We start from the raw sequence: 27,829 nt of genomic DNA on the forward strand, positions 1-27,829 counted from the left end.
CCTACATTTTCTTTGCTCTGTGTAAAGACAAAAAATATAAGCTAACAGCGACTTAACATTTCAAAATATAAGCAGATTAATGTAATCACAAGTATTAGTAAATATTACAAGCACTACATATATATTTACTTAAAATGGGGACCAGAGTGCAAAGCTGTTGAAACTCTTAGCTTTGAGTGCTTCTCTTTCGCTCTATTTTCGCCTGCTCGCATTTTTAATTGATGTAGTCCAAATGAACATTTTAATTGCAAACTCAATGGCAGCAACAAAAGCAAACCAAGCGCAAGCCGCTTACGCTCGTCGCTCGTCGAGTCACCAGACTTCTCCCCCCTCTCTCTCATTCTCTGTCTCCATCTCTCCCTCTCGCTCTGTGTATGTTTGTGATGTAGTGTGTGTAGAGTTTGTTAGTTCGCTCGGTTCGTCGCCTTCGGAAGCACTCAAGCCACTGTAGCCACAATTAAAAAGCATGCGAACAAAGCTGCAGCTCGCTTTCAAGCTGTGTCAAAAATGATTACATTTTAAGTAACGGCCCTCGGAAGACATCCTTGAGAGGAACAGAACAGGACAACTACGAGTCCGCAAGCCGCACAAGAAGTGGCCAACTTTCAACACTATCAATTCCCAGCAGAAGTCCTTCTTAATTACCTTTACTTCACAAGGAAGCAATGTTGGGGAGAATGTAAAGGGAGTATAAATATGAGTACACGTAATCGAAACTTCGATTTGAGTAAATAGTTAATTTCGTTTCGTTTATTTATTTATTCGTTTGTATGTTAGCAACCTTAGGAAGTTTAATTGAAACATCAAAGGACTTAACTTTATGTATCTTATGTAAAAAAAAAAAACTATAAAAAAAAACGTCCATAAGCCACGCCAGCATTTACATATTTACACGTATAGTACGATTATTGATTAAGAGTTAACTCCTTCTGTTCCTCCTTCTCCTTCTCCGCTAATTAGAGTTGCGGACTATCGGCAGCAGCTGCGCTATTTGTGTAGACCACCGAGTTGAGTAGTTGCTCGTGACGCGACCGAGACCGCCAGGTGTCCATGGCCAGGCCGGGATTGTTGTTGGCCACATTGGGGATGCCAGCCTGACTGGCCGAGAGGCCGCCGCGACTGCGATGCCAAGGTAAACCCTTGAAGGTGTCGACAAAGGCGCGTCGGAAGCTGGCGTTCATGAAGCAGTAGGTGATCGGGTTGCAACAGCTCGAGGAGTAGGCCAATAGCTGCAGATAGCTGATCGATGTGTAGTCGATGTACTCGTACAGTGCCTGCCCGATGAACATGCTCAGCGTGTTGATCACGTACAGTGGTGTCCAGCAGATGAAGAACTCCAGCACGAGCACAAACAGCATCTTCACCACTCGCTTCTTGCTCTCCAACGTTTTGGCCTCATTCGATCTGTTTCAAATACAAATCAATGCAAGTCATGTTTTTTTATATATTTAATATTTGTTTGCGATTAATTCACTTCAACAATCTCTTTAAGATAAATTGGTCAAAGTCCTAACAAACTTTATTTAAAAAGCAAATATTATACCCAATACTTAGCCAATAGCAAACAGTCAAAGGCTAGCACTTTATTAAAATAAGTCCTTTTCTAACTTTGAAATTGAAAGTAAACTATAAAATATATAAAGTAAGAGTTAAGTAAACAATTATCAGTCATTTATACATTCTTGTTATATATTTTGTTTATCTGATGTTAATCCTTTTTAAATACGAAATCTGTCAAATTAATTGCATACATTTTAATAAACTTAATGATTGCACTTTGCTATTTATTTATAAATATGAAGTTCTTTGAGATTCGTTCTTTAATTCACTCAATGATTAAGCGACAAGTGCTAAGAAGCTGAAATTTTTACTCAAATTATAAAGGATGTTTTTAGTCCTAACTAGCTTTAATAATTGATTTGATTTGTTACACAGATGATAAACTATGTCTTCAAAATCCTCACTTCATAAAAATATATGTTTTGGCGTCGGATAGTTGGGCATGGGGGGAATACAGTACTCAATACTCGAATTTCCCATAACTATGGAAACTTACTGAAGTCATAAAAATTTTCACATTTCAAAAAGCTTCAATGAAATAAAAATAGTTGTATGTATACAAATGCAACGTGGGCAAAGTTACAGAATAAGTTGGGCTTGTCATTTTCAATATTTGTAGTTTTTTAGCCAAGCTGAAACTTTATTTTAAACGAATTAAAGTAAGTAAATAAGCATGTAGGTAAAAAAAACTTTTCAACCCAAATTTTGTCATCTACAATACACAAAGGAACTTTATAGCTTTTTATAATAAATTATAACGTTCAATAACGTTAAACTTGTATGAAAAAACAAAACAAAACAATTTGACTCAGACATTACCAACTGTTTGCAATATTAAAATTAAAACTTAAGTTATAAACAATTCTTTCCTATCAAAATTGATATTTACGTATATATAATTCTCTGGAGGATTGTGTAACTATTTATAGTAAAAAAAAATAAACTAAAAACATTTTAAAAATAAGTAAAGTTTGTGTTTGAACACTTGAATTTAGGAAATTTTTCTGTTCGACGACAAAATTTATGAATTCGTTCGTTTTTTGGTTTGCGTTGGAATTTGTTCATTTTTGCAATTATCTTAAAACATAAAAGCAATTGAAAAATCAGTCTTAGCTTTAATTAAAGTGCTAGCCAAGAGCTTCACTAAAAATAAAAAAAAAAACTTTTGGTATATATTTTGAACACTTAGAGATAGGCTCCTTTACAGTATCTGAGCAATAATAACAACTAAACTCGCATCAATATATTCATTCATAAAGATTTCTGTTCCTTTAAGCTTGCAAGTCGAGAATAAAGCTAAATAGCACAGGAATTGTGTCGCCAACGTTGCGCTCAACTGTTATTTAAGGCTGAGGTCAAGAGAGTATCAACTTCCACTTCTTTGTTATGTTATGTTAGCTGGCTTACCTACGCAGCGCTGCGTCATGGACACGCAAACTGGGCGAGGATGCCGATGTCTTGGCCAGTGTGACCGTTGTCAAAGTCGTTGTTGTTGCCGTGGCTGATGTTGTCAGAGTCGTTGTTGCCGTTGCTGTTGCAGTTGTCGTTGTTGTGGTGCCACTGTTGTTGTTGTTGCTGCTTTCTATGGGGAATAGAGAGAATAGAGAATACGAAACATACCCATTTGATGTATTCGATTCGTTAGCACACACACACACACACACACACACACACACACACACACACACACACACACACACACACACACACACACACACACACACACACACACACACACACACACACACACACACACACACACACACACACACACACACACACACACACACACACACACACACACACACACACACACACACACACACACACACACACACACACACACACACACACACACACACACACACACACACACACACACACACACACACACACACACACACACACACACACACACACACACACACACACACACACACACACACACACACACACACACACACACACACACACACACACACACACACACACACACACACACACACACACACACACACACACACACACACACACACACACACACACACACACACACACACACACACACACACACACACACACACACACACACACACACACACACACACACACACACACACACACACACACACACACACACACACACACACACACACACACACACACACACACACACACACACACACACACACACACACACACACACACACACACACACACACACACACACACACACACACACACACACACACACACACACACACACACACACACACACACACACACACACACACACACACACACACACACACACACACACACACACACACACACACACACACACACACACACACACACACACACACACACACACACACACACACACACACACACACACACACACACACACACACACACACACACACACACACACACACACACACACACTCACACACACACGTGAACTTACCGTTGTATTCAGCGGGGGCATTGAGAACAAGAATACAGCTGCTGCTGCCAGGCGTGGCAGCAATGGCCGCCGATGCTGCCGCCGGCTGTGGATTGCAGCTGCTGAGCGGCGTTGTCCTGGCATTCACATCCTTGCCACCCACATGCATGCCCACGTAGAGAGTGCGCGTAATCAATATGTAGGCCACGCATAGCACAAGCAGAGGCAGCACAAGCAATATCAGATCCAGCATTATATTATAGAAACGTTCGTATCCCTGGTCGGGCCAATGTTCGCGGCACTTGCAATAGCCTAAAAGATTACCACAATTGCCAATCAAATGCAATCGCAATTAAATACAAATCTGACTTGCCTGGTCGACTCGTGGGTATCAATTGACTGAAGACGGCTATCGGGGTCATGCACAAGATGCCGCCAAGCCAAATGAAGCCGATTATCTTGTAGGCATGACTTATTGTCTGCCAGGATCTGGAGCGCAACGGATGACAGATGGCATAATATCGCTCACAACTGATCGCCACCAAGGTCCACGAAGAGACGGCGACGGAGGCCGCTGGAAAAGAGAAAAAAGGCTAACTAATTAATACAACAATACTTTAAATAAAATACTGGATAAATAAAATACTACGAATATAACTAAGGTTCAATATTTGGTTATAATTTTTGGGCTTATGGTATAAATTATTATCATTTTCAAACATTATTATCATTATTTAATTCAAATTTAATCTCAAAGATGATATCTTCTTTTAAAAACCGTTGGTTAATAACCGGTCTAAATTCCCAATGAACAAAATTGTTTCATTGAAAAAAAGATTAAATAGTATATTACTATGAATTCTAGTACCCACAAAAATAATTCATTAAAAATATGACAGAATTATGACCTAGGCCAAACACTGAACATATCATATTCTAAATCATTCTAAATCATATGATTCATTTTCATTTATAAAACATATTTTGTTATTCAAGTTTACAGCAAATTAAATTAAGTATCATCAAAGACAGAAAAGTAAGATATATATATTTTCATTAAAGCATACTTTATAGAAAGGAAACTGAAATAAAAAATGAAATTTTAAATTAACTTTTATCACTTTTTATAGAACTAGCTCAATTATATATTAAAAAACGAAAGTATTTACAAAAAAAAAATTATATTAATAACATCGCCTTAATTAATTAAGTAAAAGTGTCTGCAATATCTTGCGATTTCTTTGTCATTTCTAGTAAAAGTTTCTTTGACAAATAACAGCGCATCTTAAACAATCAGTGCTCAGTTTTGTTGCTTCATTCTGCGTAGCAAGATATATATGAATGTCAGGCTCTCATTTATAAATAATTTAATTAAATTTGCTAAACAACGAACAAAACACGCAACAAAATAGAAAAAAAGGGACAGCGTGTGTCCCAGCTTATTACATTCTTTGTCAAGTGATAAAATGAGTAATTCGAGAAGCACAACGACAACAAAAAAAAAATGCTTGCATTCCCTCTTTATTAACCTCAACTTGGCTCGAGACTGCCCAACAAATTTGTCTATCTCTGCACAACAACAAAAACTACAATCAAAAAAAAAAATGCTTGAACACTTATTTTTGTCACACTCACACACACAGTGGGAGATATTTCTATTCAATTTGGGTTCAGGTCTCGAGAAACACATCACATTTTGCGGAGATTGAGCAAAATTATAAAACGAAAATGTTCAGTATATAATATATGCATTGTGGGCAAAAATTGCTGTGGAGTTTGAAAACTTTAACGAAAGTTGAGAGAACTCTTTCTAATGGGAATCAGAAGCAACAGAAGCAACAGCAAATGCAATGTTGTGGACATGAAACTTTCGTGTATCCAATTAAATGGGTAAAAGCCCAATTAAACAATAAATGGCAAACTAGCATGACTATGATTCAACATCCCTTTTTTGTTTTGTACAACTAACAAAGTTTTGTGCCAAAGTTCAGTAATAGAGTCTCGACATCAGCCGGAATAGAAAGTGTAAAGTGTGGCATGAAATTTCCTAAATAAAAATGCCGCTTAAATTAACATTTTCAATTTGTTGTTAGCTGAACAAAAATATATTATACTTAATTGTCTTTGCATTTTCGGTATTATCGTTTAAGTACAACAAATTAATATACCGAAAAAATACTGAAATATACCGAAATGTATATTTGGTATATTGATGTATTACTACTTTTGAAGTATACCAACATATAATACCCATCTGCCCTATATATACTATTTTATATAATAAAATATATACTGAGTATATACAAGAACATATACTTAATATATATTCTGTACATATAATATACTAAAATATATATTTGAATACATACTAGAACATATACTAGAATATATTCTAAAACATATACTCAGTATATCCAAGAACATATTCTGAATATATACTAAAATATATACTGAATATAGACGAGAACATATTTATGAATATATACTAGAATATATGCTAATATATATGCGGATTATCTACTACAGCATATACTGAACTGAAAGTATAAATTGTGGCATAAGATTTCGTAAATAAAAATGCCACTTTGAAGTGACATTTTCAATTTATTGTAAGCGATTTGTATTATTGAGTGACGCACATATACATACGTAATTAAATCGAATTTGACTACTGCGAAATATTTATGACGCATCAAGTTGACTTGACAAATGCACAAAGAAATGTTGACTAAGTGCAGCTTATTTGTTATTGAATCCATCTTCGTGTTCTGTCAAAGGCAGAACAGGATATTAGGCTAATAAACTGGAAAGTATGGAAATATTCAAATCACGCAAAGTAAATAAATGACGAGCAGAAAAATTCGAAAAATTGAGACATATTTGCCAATCTAAATATATATATATATAGCATGCACCTGATTAGTTGCGAGTTCAGAATTCAGAATTCAGAACACGCATGCGAGTGTGTAGCTAAAATTGTATATTACAATGCTGTGCAATGGTCTATTACCAAATTGCTGGCATATGAGCAAATAGCCGTCGTTGAAGAATCGGGGCTACTTAAAGTCGTAATCACAGGAGACGGAAAGGGTCGTCTTGGCCCTAAGCACGCACACATTATGGCCATATGTCATCCGGATTGAACCTTTTGCCATTCCAATTGGTCTGCGTGTTATTCTTGCTTCTGTGTTCTGTTTTCTACTTCCATTGCCACTGCCATTTCTATTTCCATTGGCATTGCCGTGTGCGTTTATAATCGCTTCCGTTTGTATTTTAGCTGGCTAAACAAATTTTGTGGTTTTTATGGGCGTGTGTCGGGGGCTTGTTTGTTGCTGTCATGGACATGGACATGCCCATGGCCCATGCCCCATCCCCATGCCGCATGCCGCATACTTCATACTATACGTCATGCCCTGCTCTGCTGCCTCCTCCCTCTTTTATTTGCGGCAATCAAATTTTATCGCCCAACTGACGCTTATAAATTTGGGACCTGTCACAGCGCCTCGCTTCGCATATTTATGTTCGCTCGTCTCGTCCTCGTCCTCGACTCGGCAAGGTGGGGGGCTGTAGGCAATGTGTCGTATACGTAATATGCTTAACACGTCGACGTCGGCCTACGGGGCTGGCTTTGGAATCTCGCTGCTGCTAAATCTGAATCAGAATCTGAATGTGAAACCGAAACCGAAACTGTAACTGTAGATGAATTGGTAGCGGAATCTGAATCCGAATCTGAATCTGAATTTGAGCTCGGGAATTTTTGGCCTTCAAGAAGATTTTCGAACAAATCAAATTCAATCAGCAACAACAACAGCAACAACCACTGGCATCTATCACGTGTATGTATGTATGTATGCATGCATGTGTATGTATAAATAAATAAGTAAATAAAGAAAACATGAAATTGAATTTGTGCTCGAATGTTTGCTCGTCTTTTGCCCGCTTCCCATTTGATGTCAGTTCTGCATTTTGCAAATTGAATTACACTCGCACATTCACGTACTAAAGTAGGCCCACTTTCGAATTCATTCACACACTCAGAGCAGTAAGACGCTTACAAATTGTGTTTGTATTTTAAAATGATTTAGTTGTCATGGCGCTTTGGGCGAATCAATCAAACTGTTGAGCTGCCAAACCAAACCAAAGCACTATGTTGAATTTGACCCGTTTTCGTGGCCAAAACTCATTTTTCGCAAGTATTCAAATTTCCGTGTTTTTAATGTTACCATGTTGAGAAATGATCAAATCGCGATATTGTATACCGAAAATGTTAACTTAACAGTTTAATGTTAAAATAACAGCTGTTAAAGTAAGCTGTTGCAAGCAGACAATACGTGCAGTGTTAAATGTTAAATTTGCGATGCAATTTCAAATTGGCATATCTCCCACAAAAAATCATTGAATAATAAAATTCAAAAGGAATATTACTTCTTTAAGTTATTACTATGTGTTGATACTAATATGTTCCGTGTTTTGTTCGTATTTTTCTAACAATTTGTATATTTAGCAAGTGTTGTCCCCTTGTCACTTTTCGAAAGAAAGTTGAACTTTCCAAAAGGTTTTAACTAAAATGTTCAAATTTGTTCAGTAAGTGTCCATATACATGTTGTAGATCTGTCAATTCTGAATTCATAACATGTAAGCTCATTATGCGTTTTTTGCGGTTTTTTGCGTAATTTGAATTATTAGGGAGTAGCATTTGGCCAGAATTGCAGAACTGCTAAAGCCTTTGCGATTTTTTTTTTCTTGAATAACTTCCATATTTATTATCCGATCTGAACCAAATTTTCAGGAAGCATTTGAAATAGGACATTCATCATGTGTTCCAAAATTCGGGTCTCTAACTTGAAAATTGATTTATATATTCGCTTTTTTTCGATTTATGTGGGCGTTGACACGCCCACTTTTCTAAAATACCTTCGTATAGCAATAACCTTTATTATACAAGAAACCTGCATTCAAAAATCTTGTTAATTTAAAAAATTTTAATTTTGGCCACAAAAACGGGTCAAATTCAACATAGTGCAAAGTTAAACAGTAAACATTTCCCAACGCAATCCCTCTTGCTCGCTTCACTGCCATTCTCAGCATATTTTTGTGAGTATTGTGTCACAAGAATTTATGCATTTATCAGACAGACTTCAAAAATGCAGCAGAGACAGCAGCTGCTGGCAAAAGGCAAAAGCCAAAGTGCCAAAGTGCCAAATATTTCGAGATGCTTTTGCGCTCTGCCCCCCCAAAAGTATGCAACACAATTCAGACGTAAATTCTTGTGGCTCCAGCTTTGTGAATACACTCGAATACACTCGTTGTTGTACTCAAACACACAGCACATTGCATTCAGATGGGCTACGTGACACATCAAACGTAATAATTCAATTTAAAACAATCGACGGAACAGTTAAAGAAAATGTGGTAAACTTTTAGTATTTATTTGCCAATCATGCAGTAGGTTAACACATTCAATTGCATTGGCAAAACATACAAAATATATACATATGTATATATGGAAAAAATATGAAAATTAATTTAGCTTTGCGTTGTAGAAAATTTCGGCATTGATTGCCGTGAATCCGTACAATAGTTCAATGCAATATGTTTTGTTTACATCAAAATTTAATTGCATTTATTTGCCAACCCATTTGTTCACTACAATACGAGTATTTCACCCGTTGCATTGTAAACAAACACCAAGATACATAGTTCGACATTTTTATAGCAAACAACGCAGTCAATCATCTATCACCTATCAGCTATCAACAGCAAAATTGTGATAGCTGATGCTGAACAGTTTGATGGAATTTTTAGTTATTGGTTATTTAATGCCAGTTCTCAACATTGCTGCTCTGCTCTGTAAGCAAACACACAGAAATAAACAGCAATCGAATCGCAAAAGCATTTGGAACAAAAGGTCAGAGCACAGGGAACACATCTGGACACGGACACGTTGAATTGGAATACGAGTTGCAATCGATATAAGCACAAAAAAATAGAAATGCACAAACGCTGTGCACCTGGGAAATGCCGCATAAAATGGCCAAGGCAACTACTGACAACTGCCAACTGGCAACTGGCAACTGGCAAACAAACGAAAAGCATCGACCAACAGCATCAATTGTTTACTCTGACGCCAATTTTAGGTGCTCCAAGAGCCAGGTGGCCTCTCAAATAATCTTATTGTATAGTATTGTCAATGGCCGCCATCCACATTAACATCTATTTAATTTAATTCGATTTAATTTGGAATTTGGAATGATATTAAATGCAAATATATATAAATTATATTTAACAAATCTATAAATTAAATATTCAATAAAATAAAATAGAATTATTCCATTTATGTGCTTCAATTTTGTACGTTTTATAAACTGAAATTCAAATAATTTATATAAGATAAAATGTCATTTAATTTAATTGATTTGAAGGTGAACATATTTAAATTATTTTAAATTTACAAAATTGGGCTAAAGATAAAAAGTCAAAAATAATAATTAATTGTTATGATATATTAAAAAGTGTTCCAAATTCTATGATAACAATGACAAAATATACTTGGATACATTACAAATTCTACAATTTCAATTATGTAAAATTCAGTTATTAAAATAATATATACTAAATAAAATGTCATTTAATCCAATTCATTTTAATCCAATTCATATTTAATATTTTAAATATTTGTAATTTAGAAGATTAGCCCGAAGACAAAAATAATAATAAAAATGTAATGTAAATTAAATGTAATAAATGCCATAGCAAAAATGAAGCATTTTTCAATTCAAGTATTTGCCAATATTTTCGTTTGAATTTCACATTATTATTTCACCTTTAATAATTAAAAGCGGCCATTAAAATAACATATGTATGTATATAAATAAAAATTGAGATTTAATTTGATTGATTTTCAGCTGCAAATTTGTAGTAAGCCTTTTTTTCAGTTTGCAAGAGAAATTCCTTAAAATTCTAGCTTTCACAATTATTAATTGGTTTTCTAAATCATTTTTGCAGTCAGCTTTGCGTGACTCTCCAGACGTTTGCTACCAAGTTTTGTTGGCTGAAAGAAACTTCAACTGCAGCGCAAATACGAATACGAATTCGTTTTCTTTTTTCGTTTTCGTAAGTATTCGTATTCGTATTCGGATTCGTAAGACAAGCTTATCCCATTCTCCTGGCGTCACGTCAATTTCTGCATGCTGTCGAGATTGATGTGCCTTGACTTAAAAGATGGCAAATTATAAATTTGCGCAGAGCTTACAAAACTTTTCGAATTTTTTCGACTTGTTTTTGGAAGTTTTTTCTTATATTTTTTGTCTTTTTGCCAGTTCAGACGCTGCAAAGTTCTTAACTGATTTTCATTCATTACCATCCTTCGTGTCACCGCGTCAGATGTCCTCACGCTCTCCCTCTCTCTCAAGGTTTTTCACACTGAATGCAGCTGCTAAACGAAGAAGCAAAATAACAAGAAAAACAACAAGTAATAAAGCTGAAGCAATGTACTGATTATGGGAGACCCGTTCAAATTTGTTTTTGTGCATTTATTTGTGTCACAACCTTCATGAATATTCGTGTATTCATTAAAAATAATATTTGGAAAAATTGTCTTTGTTTTTTCGGTATCATCGTTAAAATATACAAAATTAATATACCGAAAAATACTGAAATATGCCGAAATGTATATTTGGTATATTGATGTACTACTTCTTTTTAGGAATACAGGAACATATCCGAATATATATACTAGAATATATAACAAATACATATCAGAATGTATACTCAAACATATACTGAGTATATACTAGAATACTCGTATATACCGAATATATGTACTAGAAAATACATTGAATATGTACTAATATATATGAGTATATACTAAAATATATACTGCATATATACTAGAATATATACTTAAGCATATACTGAATATATACTGCATATATACTGAATATATGTACTAGAAAATATATTGAATATATACTAGAATGTATACATATACTGAGTATATACTAAAATATATACTGCATATATACTAGAATATATACTGAATATATACAAAAACATATACTACATTTAAACAAAAACATATGCTAATGTATATGTTGAAGATATACACATACTGAAAATATACTTGAAGAATATATACTAAAATATATACTGAATATATTCTAGTAACCTAATGAACATGCATCTCTTTTGCACATTTGCATTTGAACAAACTAAATAGACGCTCTTAAATTGTTTCAAAAGCGAAACGGGTCTCAAAATTACATTCTCAAAGTTGTTTGCTCTGTGCAAAATCTTTCTGTGCTACCATACGGCACGTCTGTGTTGACCAGTGTAGAACACGCCTCGCAACACTTGGCACAACTTGCAGCAGTTTGCTGTCGAAGCTGAAACTTAGTTTGCCAAGAATCAACTGAGTAGTTGTTCTTAATCTTTCTTTCGTGCATTTAAAATGTTGATTTTAGTCATAATTCGCATGCAACTAAAAACATGGATGTGCGTGTTCTCAAGTTAAGCTCTTCTCAAACCAAATTATTAAATGGATCTTTTAGCCGCATCAATGTTGATGATACTTAAGCATACCAATTCAATTTTATTATTTCGTTGCATGGCAAATTGTGAACGCTTTAAAGCTGTGTCCGTGTCAATCAATTATGTTATGAGTATATTAGAAAAGTTGCCCAATTGTCAGAATTTTGATTCCATTTTGGGTTATTTTTAAAATCTACGGGCTCAGGCTTCGCAAAATTTTAATGCCGTATTTTGAGAAACTTTGCAGCGAAAGCAAACTGGCAAATTCGTTTAAATTCAATAGACTTAACACATAAATGCCGACATTTAAGAGCCGAAATCACAGGGAATATAAGAGCTCAGTCCTGAGGTCTCTGCGCCGAGGGCCACGCGAAAACTTTGACGTTAGACCAAAAAAAAAAGAGAAAGCAGAAGAAAAACCGAGATTCGAGTCTTGGCACGCTCAAATTCTATTTAACTCAAAAGTGAAACAAACTTGACAAAGTACTCAGCGCCCGCCTGTTTTCTCTCCCCATTTTTTTTTTGTTTTTGGTTTTTTTGTTTTTGTTATCAAATTAAGTAAGTATTTTAAAGTGGCTACGCAGACTAAATCGTCAGCCCAGATTTCGCATATTCTCATATTCTATGAGTATGTATCAAAAGTTTTCTCTATGAAGGTTTGCGAGTTTAACCGAGTGATATTTAATCGAATTTGCGGTTGAGCTAGAGACAGAGAAAGAGAGCAGAAAGTGTGTGTGTGAGAGAGAGAGAGAGAATTTTGCTGCGAATGTGCATTCATTAAAAACTTCTTTCTAAGCAAATCCCCAAATGCTAGCAACTTTTGCTTTAGAAAACATCTCAGTGAAAATTGAAATAACAATATACATGCTCTCTCTCTCTCTCACACATACACATACACACACACTCCATCTCCTTCTCGTTGGTTGCTTTGGAGCTTTGCTTGGGCCCGGTAGAGTCATTAGCCAACACAATCAGGCAAATGCATTGCCCAACCGAGTGAAAACTACTCGAGCACATTTTGCGCAAAAAAGAAGAAAAAAAAAACAAAGTTCAAAGTTACGTGAAATCTTACTCAACTTTCCGCTTCTCCTGAGGATATTTGAATACATATCAGAGCAGAGAGCTGCAGCAGAGAATTTTCATAAATGCTTCTTTACTTCACTCTGCTGTGCTTAGTCTGAATGCCAAAGCATTGCACAATGGATTATATAGCTGTTAATTGTTATAGTTCTTTCGCAATTTTTTGGCACAAGTTGCCATGTCTTGGATCGATATGAACCGAGTAATTCTGGGAAATGTGCAGCAATTAATTTGCACTTGCCATAATTATAGATACACTGAGCACAATAATAGTATAATTCATTCTGCAAAATACAATTTTTAATTCAATCTCGTTTCGGTCAATAATAATTTGCTAGAACGATGCATTAATTAGTTTGAGGGAATAGAAGAAAAATTCTGAAATCATTAATTATGTAATTCAACTTTAGACTCTTTCTTTCTCTTCTTATGCACAGATGCTTAACATAATTATGTAGAATTGGTTTATACATCACGTCAACTTACTTACACAGCCTTTAAAATTAAGAATTAATCCAGCTGAATTGTGAATCACATCAAATTTGAATTTAAGCTCTGATATTTAAAGCTTGATTGGTTCAGACATAAAACTTAAAAAAATCAAAGTAAAATTAAAAAGTAAGACAGCTATACCGAAAATATACAAAAATATACTAAAGGTTATATTTGGTTTATCGATATATTAAAACTAAAATTATAATGTTGAAAATATATCATAGAGTACAAAATATACTAGATTATCCATATGTTCATAAATAGCAAATGCAAATTAATATACCAAAAAAATACCAAATCATTCCAAAGGTTATATTTGGTATTTCGATATATTATTACTTTGAAAATATACGAAAACATAAAAAAATAAACCAGATTATCTATTTGTTTATGAATAGCTACTAATTTGCTAAAAATCGAATTAAAAAAAAAAAACATTTGATTTAATTTGATTGAATTTTTTATATACCCTATTTCGTTCTTTAAGCAATTCTAAAGCGCACTTCAAATTAAATAAATTTTTAAATCAAGAATTTAAAGTGAGTTTTTACTTGAATTTTTCAGAAGAATTTTCAGTCTCGTTGAAATCTTGTTTCAAAAACGAAAACACTTCATTTATCTCTCAGCATACACATACGCGAATTAATTTAAGAGCCCCTTGAAATGAATTAAAATAATAAAAACAGATGCACAGCTGTTAGTCAATATTGTTAACGAAGTTCAGCTGAAAATCCAAAATACAGAATTTAATGTTCTTGGAATTATACAAAGTGCATAAATCCTTGAATGTGAATGTGAATACAATTGAAGTGAATCAATTAAATATCAAGTGAGTTGTATTTGCTCAAATAAAATATTTAATATTGTATGCAATTAATATCCTTTGGAATTTCAAATTGTTCTATTTGTTTGTGCAATAATCTTAGCCAAAGTCTGTTCTCAAATCGTTTTGTGGTGCTGATCGAATACAATAATAATAATGTGATTATTCAACTACATAAAATGGGGAATTCGAAGGCAACAATCAATCGTTAGCTCATAGCAGCAGCTGTCAAAGAAAAGCCATGGGATAATACTCACAACAAGCCTGATAGAACTTTGGTCGCACATTGCGTATACGCAATGCATCACTCTGGGTGTAAGCTTATGCGCACATTGCGTATACGCAGTGTATCACTTTAAGTGGAATATATGCGCGCAGTTTTCAACTAAACTAAATAAACTTCCATTTGCCAGTAGGAAAGAGCGTTAAATCAACACTAAACCGACTTTAATACGAAACATAAAAAAAACCCATTTAGTTGCATGCGAATGTTGTTGTTGCTGTTGTTTGTTGTTGATGGGTCTATGCATGTAGGTGGGCGAAAGAGATAGAGAACATGTGTTAAACAAAAGTTTTAATGCCTAGCGACGTTAATATAAAATGCAAAATGTGTTGTTAACATGGCGCAAAACGCAAACACACACGCTTGAATAGAAAAAACAAGTGTGTAAAAGTGGACATATGACACACCCACACACCAGCACACACACACACACGACGTGTGTAAGGACATGGATTGTAGAGTGGCAAGGATTTGGTCGAAGCTTGGACTATTTTTCCGGTCGACAGCAACTGGGGCTGGGATTAAACGAATATGCGGTAGTCGGTACTCGGTACTCGGTACTGAGTACTCGGGTGTGTGTGGCTGCAGTCTAGCAGGCCCAGACCCTTGTTTGTTTTTGTGACAATTGTTGTTTTTATTGCCCCAAGTGAAAGACAGAGACAGAGAGATAGAGAGCATGAAACGAACAGAGCAAAGTAGATTCTGCAGAGAAGAAAAGTTGAATGGAGGCCTCGGCAGGTTGCACAATTTGCTTAATGAGTTTTCGGCCATGGGGGCAAAAACTCTTACTCGAACTCTTACTCGTACTCACTCTGCACACACTTGATGAGCTTGCTCAGACTCGTGACTTTGCTTTGGCCAGAAGAGCTGCACTTTGACTGTATGTGTAACCTGTATTTAAGTGCCACAAACGCACATTAGCAATAATCAAATAGGCCACTTGCTTGGCCAACCATTCCAAATGAATGAAATTAAATTATCGTCATTAGCAACACGTAACGAGGCGAACCCAAACAAAAAAAAAAACAAAAACAAGCACAACCCAAACGTTAACCTAAGACCTGTCACAAGGCAAAAAGCAGCCGAGAACCCACCGACTTTATACTATATATACACTGGAAAAAATTAATAGTTTTAAGAACGTTCATCTTAAACATTTTGTTCTTAAAAGAGATTAAACAATTGTGACTAAGAACATTAATCTAATAAATAAATAAATAATAAAATAGTACACATTATAATTCGGTTAGATACAAAAAAAGTAATAAAAATATCTAAGTTTTTACCTTAGTAAAAAATAAAATATAATGTTATCTTTTCTTATCTTAAAATAAGATTTGTGCTCTTAAAATTATACGATTTTTTCCTCTTATTATTAACAACTTGGTCTTATACAAAATATTCTGGGAATCAAAATGCGTTTTCTAATTTCAAGACGAAAATTGTTAACAGTATTGATTTCGCAACTCTTTTTTTTTCAGTGTACTATTTACTATTATGTAGCCAATTAACAGCGCAATTAAATGTGCGTATAAAATTGAACTTAAACTCAGCGTCAGCAGCTTAACACGACGACTTTAATCGACTCGCCGAGAACTGCTTTAAACATAACCCAATTATGATAATGGGTCATCAAGCTAAAAATACTATCCATAATTTTGCGGGGCTCAAGCTCAAATGCCGTCAATTAGCCGAAATTACAAATACTTTGGCAATGAGCCAGCACATTTATGGCTTAGGATATGTGTGTGTTTATGTGATGGTGTGTGTTTAAGCGCATATGTGGAGGGCATTAAAATAATTTTTTATTATTATGATCGCATGTGAATCGTTTTATTGACTGGCACGAGCGTTCGGGGCAGAGACTTCATATTTGACGACAAGCTTCCCAAAAAAGTCAACAAAAGTGGGCAACAAGGATACGAACACATACACATACGTAACCACACACACACACACACACAAACACATAACAACCACTCAAAGAGACAGACACATGCCCAATCCAACTCCAACTCTTTCTTTATTTTCTATTTTTATGTCACTCTTTCCTTGCTTTCGCATATGCATATGTATATTCATATTATTTTTATACCCGTTACCCATAGGGTAGCAGGGTATTATAACTTTGTGCAGGCAGGAAATTAATGTAATAGGCAAACCCATAAAATATATATATTCTTGATCAGTCGATACGATATATACATGTCTCTCTGTCGAATAGCAAGCGAAGCTTAGAAGCTAGAGTCGCGAATTTAGGTATGGAGAATAATAACTGTAGTATTTATGATTTCTGAGAATTTGATTGCAATCGAAAACAAATTTGTAAAAGATATTTATGAATTACTTTTGTACTTTAAGATATACGATCTGGTATATTTTGCACTCTGTGGTATATTATGATCGTATGTAGTACTATATAATTATATCAAATATGACATTTGGTATATTTTTTAGTATTTTTGTGGTATATTGACTTGGGATATTTGTAGTATTTTGTGGTATATTAATTTGGTATATTTTAAAATGAATACCGCACTGTTTTGCTTTCATTCAAAATGTCTAGCAGGTATCTCGCAGTCGAGCACACTCGACTGTAGCTTTCTTACTTGTTTCTTTTATGCTTTGGGGAAAAACCATAAAATTGTGTAAATATGCACAGTAGTTGAACTTATAAAAGAAAAATATATGTATGTGGCATATATAGAGCGTATCTTTACTGTATTTCTGTGTGCAAAATTTCCTCTTTGTAGCAACACACACACACAGAGAGAGTCAATCGCACTCAAATCCAGCAACTGGACAGTTTGACATAAAAAAAAACTTGGACAGATTGGCTCGAATATTGAAGCTGATATTGTAGTTATTTGCTGCTGCTTTATGAGTTAAAGTTGAGCTTTACTTTGAGCCAGAAAATTGCGTATGCATTTTTAAATATTTTGCGAGCACTTGGCCAATTGTTGCTTCTCACATTAAATACCTTAAATAACTTGCATAGAGATACTTTTGTGTTTGAAATGAATCAGAATAAATTAAGGAATGTAACTTTCGCAATTCGAAATATAAATTCTAAGCCAAGTTTGCATATTTGCTGCTGGTTTTAACTTGAATTATTTGAAAAATTCTACAACAAAGTGTGCATTTATTTAACACAAAATAAATGTAAAATATAATAGTTAAAGGAGTTCACAGGCAAGTAAAATGGTATTTAAATATATTAAATGCAACAATATTGTTTTATCTTCTTTGTTAGAAAGATCTAACTTTTTTCGGTATGTTTATTTACGAGTATATCCCGGTTTTAGTTTACTTTAGTTTACACAAAATATTAATAAATAAAAGAGCTCACTAGAAAAACAAATATCAAATAAAATCAAATTCTATTTATTCCTGTGTCAGATTTTTATAAAAATAAATATGTTTTCTTTTGCATTTCATTTTATGTATTTAAATTTTTAGTAGTTTGAATAATTACTGCAGTTTTAACTTGATTAAGGAGTAAGAGTTTGCTAGAAAATAAAACAGTATTTATATTAAATAGATTAATATTATCTTATCTTATTGCATTCATATTTCCTTCAGAAATTTTTTTTCTAAGTAGCAAAATGAAAGTTGTTTAGAAATTTCTGTACAAGATAAATAGATAAAAGTTCACACTTAATTAAAAATTAAATAGACGCAAGAATTATAATAAATATAATAATATAATAAAATCGTATTTATCAAAATGTTGAATGACTTTCAACCTTATTGAATTGATTTCTGCATTTCAATTTTATAACTTTTCACAATCAGAATATTTTTGCAAAAACTGTAAATTAAAAATGAAATCTTATATTTAACTAAAAGTAAAATAAATAAATGAAAATAATATAGTTTTTACATATGTTTAATAATTGTATATTTTCATCAAAATAGATCAAGAAATTTAACTTTTAGAATTGCGTTGATTTGTAAATTTTCATATTTTGTAAAGTTTGCATATTTTCTATCGAATTTCTTTTAACAGCGCTACAAGAATTGTTACAAATAAGTTGAAAGAGTTGACTTATATTAAAGGATAATCAAAATAGAAATTTTAATTGATTTATTTAATATTCAATACACATTCTTTGCAACCTTTCAATTACTGAGCAATTAAATTGCTAACAAGTCAGGTATTTGGCCTAAACCCGAATTATTTGCTGAAAATATTGTATATTGAGAATAAAGCAGCGGCCACCGCAAAAAGGAATAGAATAATTATTTTTCTAGGAGCGTTATTCAAAGTGGCCATTGAGGGTCCACTACGAATCCTGTAGGCGTACGTCCGGAGGCCGGAAGAGCCATCAAATAACTTCAAATCAAACACTTGTCAGCGGCAACGGACAATAACGACCTCCGTCTGATTCTATTAAAAAGGCATTTGCCACAGGACTTTACTTTGTTGCAAATGTTTTCACACTGCGTGGGAGCAAAGTAATTTGGTGGCACAGTTTTTGTCAACTTGAAGTAGCAGAGCAGCATTGCCAATGGAAATGGAAATGGAAATGAATGTAGTCGGATTTTGAAAGCGAAGCCGAAGCCGAAGCCTGAGATGGCGATTGTGATGCCAATGCCAATGCCAATGGCGATGGCGATGGAAGCGAACGAAGCTTGGTCAGACAATTAGGCGGAATTAGGTCGCCGCTCGTTGCTTATTGTTGCTTATGTTTATGATTATGTTGTAGGCGCATTAGCAGGACGAACACACACACACACACACAAGCACATACACAGTTACTCACACTCACACCCACTTAAGCTGGCTGCTGTGGCCAACGAAGGTCAACAACAAATTTTATTTAGAAACTTGTGTAAGCGACGCACATAATAACAAACATAAACACAGCGATGCTGCTGCTGCTGCTGCTGCTCCTTGACTGCAGTTGAGCATGCTCGACTTTTAGATACCCTGGCGAAACTTTGACTTTAAGAAACAACTCGATTAAGAAGATTGGCATTAAGCTTCAGAATAATTATTTTACCAGATTAATCAAATACTTCTGTGGGCAACAAGTTATGTGAATTTCTTTGAAAATGACAAATCTTTAAATATACTAAATTTTTAGTATACCAAAATACTGCAACTTAAACGAAGTCTATATTTGGATTATCGATAAAGGACTATACTCCACTCAACACAATATTTCCAATATTATAATTATTGGTATACTATATTTATAAATAACTATTTACATTAACAATGTATAAGTATATATAATATCAATGTTATATAACATGATCTGTTAACCTACTGTAATATAAAATAAACTGATCTGATAAGCAAGGAAGAAAAGAAGGCGAAAAGATAGCGAACCTCATTTTAGTGCATTAGCTAAATAAATAAAATAGTAAATAATAAAAGGATTAAATATGGACTCTAGTGAAAATATGAAACACAAAAAAAGGTATTTGAAAAAAGAAATTTCAAAATCAAAATGAGAATGAAAATCAAATTGAATTTAGTACAACAAATTTATTTAAAATGTTAACACTTCTTACTATTTCTGCTTGTAATAAAATAAATAATTATTAATTGCATACAAATTTGAAGAAGGCTGAATAAAATATGCCGCAAATATACCAACATAAAGAGAACTTGGTATGAATATAGAAAATATACCGCAAATATACCGATATGGTGATAACTTGGTATTAAAATCTACCATCGAATGGTTTTCAAATACTATATGTCATTAAATACATATAGAAAATATACCGCAAATATACCGATATAAAGAAAACTTTGTATTAATATCTACAGTCGGCTTTCAAATATTATATGTCATTAAATACATATAGAAAATATACCGCAAATATACCAATATAAAGAAAACTTTGTATTAAATATATAAAATATATAGAAAATATACCGCAAATATACCAGAATAGAGATAACTTGGTATAAAGATATACCATTAAACGATTTTAAAATACTACATGCCAACAAATACATAATGAATGTAATAAGAATATATTGTACTTCACAAACCAAAATGAAATATCCAACGCAAACTGTGCCAGAGTTGTCAGAGTTGAAGGTTAAATATTAACATTAACTTTCGCAAATTGAATATATCCCACACACACACCTCAAACGCAGCTAGATAAATTACAAAGTGAATATGCGAGTACTTGTTGTTTATTTAGATAATAAAAGCGAACTCAAACTACACGCGAATATGCCCACAACGTACACTCAAAATGAGTAGAAGGTCCTGAGTGGTGAGTGGTGAGTGGTGAGCATCGAAAATTATTACAATTCCCGTAAAGTACGTGTGCCACACGCCAGTAATAATGCAGAAAATACGCGTCCTGATTTAATCTGGACCCAAATTATGGCATATAATAAGCGGAATACGGAATACGGAATACGGAATTCATATAGCACAACGCATTTTGTTTTTGCTTCGCTTTTCTTTGTGGGCAAGACAGGAAAGAAGACGCTGGCATTCTTAAGTCCTGGCCCACATTTGGACTTGACTGGACCACTGGACACATCAACGCCAACGCCAACGCGAAGCGTCTCGTTTTCAATTTGTCATTGTTTTCGCTTTCGCCAAGGCTTTTCCATGTATTGCTTTCCTTTCTTTCCCTATTTTTTTCTTTTTCTTTTTTTTCCTTTTTTTTTGGCTGTTGTTATTCTTTTATTTTTTGCTGGCCCAATATGATTCTGTTACATGTTGCTCGTTTGGCGCCTCCGCATTCGCTTTGCATGTCATTTGCATGACAAAAGAACGCCGAACAAATTCGGCAAAAAGAAGCGCAACAAATCGCATGGGAGGAGACAACTGCCAACTGTCGACGAGGGTGAATCAATACGCAGTGCCAAAAACAAAAACGAAAGCGAAAACGAAAACGATGCCACAGTCGAGTGTGCTCGACTTTGAGATACTCGCTACTCGTCTCGACAAATACCAAGCAAGAATTGTGTGACTAGCCAAATATACCGCTAATATACTAACATGATTAGTACTCAGGATGAAAATATACCATCTCGATCGAACAACATTAGTTTTATGCCAAAGACAAAGCACTTAGAACACAGCTTAACCAAATTTACCGCAAATATACCAAAACAAACATTACTTGGTATGAAAATATACCATTTCGATGGAACAAGATTGAAATACTTTAAAATGGTTTAATCAAATATACTGCAACTATACTAAAACAGTAAGTACTTGGTATGAAAATATATCATCGTGAAAGAACAATATTAAAATACTTTAAGCTAAAAACAAAAAGTTTGAAAACAGCTTAACAAAATTTACCGCAAATATACCAAAACAAACAGTACTTGGTATGAAAATATACCATTTCGATCGAACAAGATTGAAATACTCTAAAACGTTTTAACCACATATACTTCAAATATACCAAAGCATACAGTAATTGGTTCGAAAATATACCGTCACTGATAAAAACAATAAAAACCTTTATGACTTGACAAAATTTACCTCAAATATACCAAAACAAACAGTACTTGGTATAAAAATATACCATATAGAACGAACAACATTAAAATGCTTTATGCCAAGCACTAAAAGTAAACCGGTTTAACCAAATATACCGCAAATATACCTCGTAACCAATACTTGGTATGCAAATATACCATCCACCATATTTTTGTGCTTTTAGTCTTTTTAGTCTTTAAAATACCCTTCATCTTCTCTATTGGCAAGGAGTATAAAAATAAAAAGAAGAAGAATAGCATGCATGTGAGTTGCCTTCACTCACTTAACTAGAAGACATCCTCCATGTTTATGCAAACAAATTCTATTTGCCTCTAACAAATATTAATAAATCAAGTTGTGGCTGCAAAATACATTTATCGGCAATCAAAGAGATATTCTTGACCTACACTGTGCTCAAATAAATCACATTTTTTCTGTAGTTTGCCACTTATTCAAATATGAAGTAAACATTCCAAAGTAAACAAGATAAAATAAACATTTTAAAAACAATTCTTAAATTGACAAACTTTTGCACTAAAGTGTTTATACACAAGAGAATAATTTACTTTAAATGTGTTAAGATATAGTCAACTCAAGAATTTAGTGCCGATAAACATTTCTTTTATACATTAATTTTATTTATAAGTCTTCTCATTGACAGAGTCTAACAATAATTGAGAAAATTACATATGTATTATTATTAAAAATTAATATTAAAATTTAAAATATTAAAATGCTAACTTTAAATATATAAATTTATGAAAAGAAGAGGTTGTTTATTTGGTGAATTATATTATTAATGATACTTAAGAAACTCAATGATGAAATAAATACATAATCTATCTATTTAGTATAAAAATACCTTGCCATTTAAAAATCCTATATACCATAAGATTAAGTTAAGTAGGAATACAAAATAAAGAGCAAAAAATATATTTTTGTTCAATACTGTTCAATCTATAAAATGAAATTCACTTTTTTTGTGTAAATTTTTGTTTGAATTTCAATCTTCTTTTATGTGCTTGTTTTTTTTTTTCTTCAAGTGTGTACTGTAAATTCAATGCTAGAATCTGGCAAATAAAAAATGAGAAATGCTTAGTGGACTTGGTGTGTGCGTAATTTAAATGTCGCGCACTTGAAGCTGAAAAGCACGGCAAGCGATGGCAATTGAAATAAACAGACGGACAGACAGACAGACAGACAGAAAGAGAGTGAGAGAGAGTGAGACAGACAGACAGATGAAGGAGGACGAAAAGCGACACGGACAGCTGAGAGCGATAACTGAAAGCTGTAATATATAAATTGTTATTTAATTCGAGTAATTTTAATGGGAGTCACGAATGTGACAAGCAACAGCAGCCACAGCAACGGCAACAACATCGACATCGACAACAACAGCGACAGCGACGCAGGATAAGTGACAAGGATAACAAGGGAGATGGAAGATGGGTTAGTTTACATGACTATTTGTGACAGTCGCCACATGCAGACGACACTCATACGCAATGAATTTGAATTGCAATGTGGAATTTTCGAATTTCGAATTTTGAATGCGAAATCTGTTTACTTAGTCACATATTTCGCCCCCTAAATTATAATTGCTTTTGCGTCGAAATCATTTCGCACGACTGTCTTTCTATAAATACATTTATGTATATCTTGCTGTCTAATCTCAGCTCAAATGCTTTTCCAAAAATATCCTCAATGACAAGACATTCGTTTGACATTTACAATCAATCATTAAATTGCCGCAATTAAGGCGGCGAAAGTCGTCAACACTTTAGTTAAACTTGCGCAACTTATCGCTTGGAATCAATTATTGCAATCCATTAATTACGATGGAACAAATGTCAATCGTTTCAAAAGTGCACAAGCATTTATATTGATGCCACAACTAGAACAATATTTCATACCTCAAGACACACACGCAATCATGTTGCATGCCACACACGCTTTACTTCACAAACATCATGAAAAAAGAGCTGCAACATTTATTTGCAGCTTTATTTATATTTATAATGATAATGATAAAGCTACAGTCGGGGTGCGGTATTATTCTTTAATAAATCAAAATTTTTCGGAGGGTAATGTACTAAAAAAATACTAAATTCTACCGAAGACAATAATTAGTATATTAATATACTACCACACTCCAAATACTACATGCCATAGACTTCAAAATACACCAAACTGTCAATAAAAGTATATGAACTAATAATCATAATAATATCAAAAATAAAACTAGTTCTTTCATAAATACATAATAATAATTGTAATAATAATTACTATATTAACAACCATCATATTATACATTAAAAATGAATTCAAGTGCAAATTGTTTTTAATTCCTTAGCTAAACAACTCAAAAATCACTTTGTGACTTGATTATTCTTTGCTTTCACCGCAATTTCTTGCTCAACTTAAGAATCTCAACAAGTTCAGCTAATTGCAATTATATATTCAATATGCACTGAGATTATGAATCCTTGTGTAACACAAAAGTTTCGCCAAAGTTTTGTCAACTGTTACAGAGCTCAAACTGTTGACAATTACACACACACACACACACACACACAAATGAATAAATAAAATTATTAAATTATTTATGAATTAAATTCAGCATAAGTAATTACTCCAAGCTCGCATTTTCTACAGATAAACTCTTCAGATTATTAAAAATGAAAAGTGTTATATGATAAATATAGTGAATAAAAATAATAATAAGTGTTGTATGTGAATTCTTATCTTAACGAACTTCTGAAATTCGAAATATACAAGAACTAAATACACCAATTTCAACATCACATCATGATTTTCTTTTTCAATAATAGTAAATTGAAATAAATGCATATCTCAACTATTCCCTATTTAAAGAAGCTTTAGGAGCATGTTTGAAAAATACAATTTTGTTAAAATTGAATAATCATATGAATATTATATTTAAAGTATCATTAAATAACATATGTTTTCGCATATCAACTTTATTTCAATCATCATTGAAATAATAAATATTTAACAAATTTTAAACTAAGACTAAAAATGTATTTACAAAACTTTTAGACTTTTTCTTATTGAACTTTTCGTTGAAAACATTTGAATATCGATAAAAATGGGAAACATTCTTGAAAAGATTTCATTAATAATTTTTATTTCCAAATGTTATAAAACAAAAATTTAAAGGAAAAGGAAAAATCACTTTAATTAAAACTTTTGTATTTAATTTTTAGTTCTTTAAAAATGAGAAACCTTTTCGAGCACAATTTTCAATTGAAAACTTTAATCAATGTAATATACAATGTGTTTTTTTCTACTTTGTCACTTTGTTGCTTGAGTGATGTGTGACTTATGCAACTTAAATTCACAAAATCAGAGCACACTAGTCTTAGACTATTTGCCACTTTATATAACTCAACTAGATTTGATTTTGGTTGAATATTAAGTGCAGCATACAAAGCATAATCGATTGGACTCGAGTCAAGCAATGTTTATGAATTCATGGAGCACCAATCACTGACCTAATCCCAAACACACAACTTGTCAGCACTTACCCTGCGAGAACTGGATGAGCTTGCAGAGAAACTCGCCAAAGATGAAGTTGCGCAGCAGCGTGCCAACCAAAGTGACGGGCATGCAGAGGACACCGAGGAGCATATCCGAGATGGCGAGATTGAGCAGGAAGAGATTGGTGATGGTGCGCATGCGACGATTCTGCATCAGTGTGGAGATCACCAGCAGATTGCCGAGGACAGCAAAGAGCAGGATCACACTGTAGCTGGGTATCAGCCAGACAGGCATCTCGGTGGCACTTCCTCCACTTGCAGCTCCTCCTCCAGCTCCAGCTCCACCTGCAGTTGCTGTTGCACTCATTGTTGCACTCGCTGTTGACTCGGTGTCGAGGCTTGACTCGGTGATCACATAGAAATTACTCGCAGCGAGTGCAGAATCATCAACATCATTAACATCATTGAAGCTGTCGTTGCATCGAACACTGCAGTTGGAGGCGCCACCGCCTGTGGCATTAACCGCCATCCCGGTCAGCGTGTCATTCAGCGGCGACAGCGTCAACGAGACAATGTGACTCGCTGCACTCTGAGCGTTGGCATAATAATCGAGCAACGCTTTGTACGCAGCTCCATCGGCCGTCGACGTCGACGTCGACGTTGACGTTGTGCTGGCATCGGCATCCTCGCTGCTCACGCTGAACATTCCCATTCACACACACACACACACACACAAACTGAATTGAGTTTTAGTTCCGTTTCCGTTGCAATCACAGCAAAAAAATAAAACAAAAGTTAATCACACTGAAATCACTTTTTTAAGTCGCGCGCGCAACGTTCAACAATGATGCTCTTTGATGCTGATGCTGATGCCGATGCTGATGCTTCGACGAGACGCCCACGAGACGCTGACGTTGAACGTCAACGTCGTCGCTAAATGGCGTGCTTCGCTCTGTCTGCGCTCTACCGTTATGTTGAACGTGTCGTTGGCAACTGGTCGCCCCATTGGGGCCTTAACACTGGCGCCTGCGTTTCGTTTGCTCTGCGCTGCGTTGCGATTCGTTTCGTATTGCCAAAAAACACGGACGAAACTCACCACAGCAACAACAGTGGCTGGCAGCAACAAGCGGCCAACGTGCAACATGTTGCCATGCGGCGGTGTCTTGCAACATGTTGCGCAACATGCGCACTTCAAATCATCTTCACTTCACATGCTTGGCGGTCTACTCAAAAGCCGATAGCACAACAAGTGCATCCAGAAGAAGCGGACAGAAACAGAGGAAAGCAGCTTTCCTTACATAAGTATATATTTTAGAATTTTCTGGTATATTTTCGGTATGTTTCTTTACTTTTATTGAAAATGTTTTTTTACTAAAAGCCGAAAGCACAACAAGTGCCAAAAGCAGCGAGCGGAATCAGAGGAAAGCAGCTTACTTCACATAAGTATTTATTTCATTATTTATTTGGTATATTTTCAGTATATTTGTTTAGTTTTATTGGAAATGCACAACAAGTGCATCCAGAAGAAGCGAGGAGAAACAGAGGAAAGCAGCTTTCCTCACATAAGTATATATTTAAGTATTTTCTGGTATATTTTCGGTATATTTCTTTACTTTTATTAAAAATGTTTTC

At 34.2% G+C, this 27,829-nt stretch overlaps 1 protein-coding gene across 1 annotated transcript; it reads right to left on the bottom strand.

The window, feature by feature from the left end:
- Positions 1 to 759: 759 nt before the first annotated feature.
- Positions 760 to 27,202, bottom strand: LOC117577891 (cholecystokinin receptor). The gene is made up of 5 exons (XM_034262869.2): positions 26,246 to 27,202; positions 4,383 to 4,583; positions 4,031 to 4,321; positions 2,968 to 3,142; positions 760 to 1,404 (listed from the first exon to the last, which is right to left on the bottom strand). The coding sequence occupies exons 1-5, from the start codon at positions 26,907 to 26,909 to the stop codon at positions 957 to 959; spliced, it is 1,779 nt and encodes a 592-aa protein (XP_034118760.1). The 5' UTR covers positions 26,910 to 27,202; the 3' UTR covers positions 760 to 956.
- Between the last annotated feature and the right edge of the window lie 627 nt (positions 27,203 to 27,829).

Source organism: Drosophila albomicans, chromosome X (assembly GCF_009650485.2).
Source record: "Drosophila albomicans strain 15112-1751.03 chromosome X, ASM965048v2, whole genome shotgun sequence".
Taxonomy (NCBI): Eukaryota; Metazoa; Arthropoda; class Insecta; order Diptera; family Drosophilidae; genus Drosophila; species Drosophila albomicans.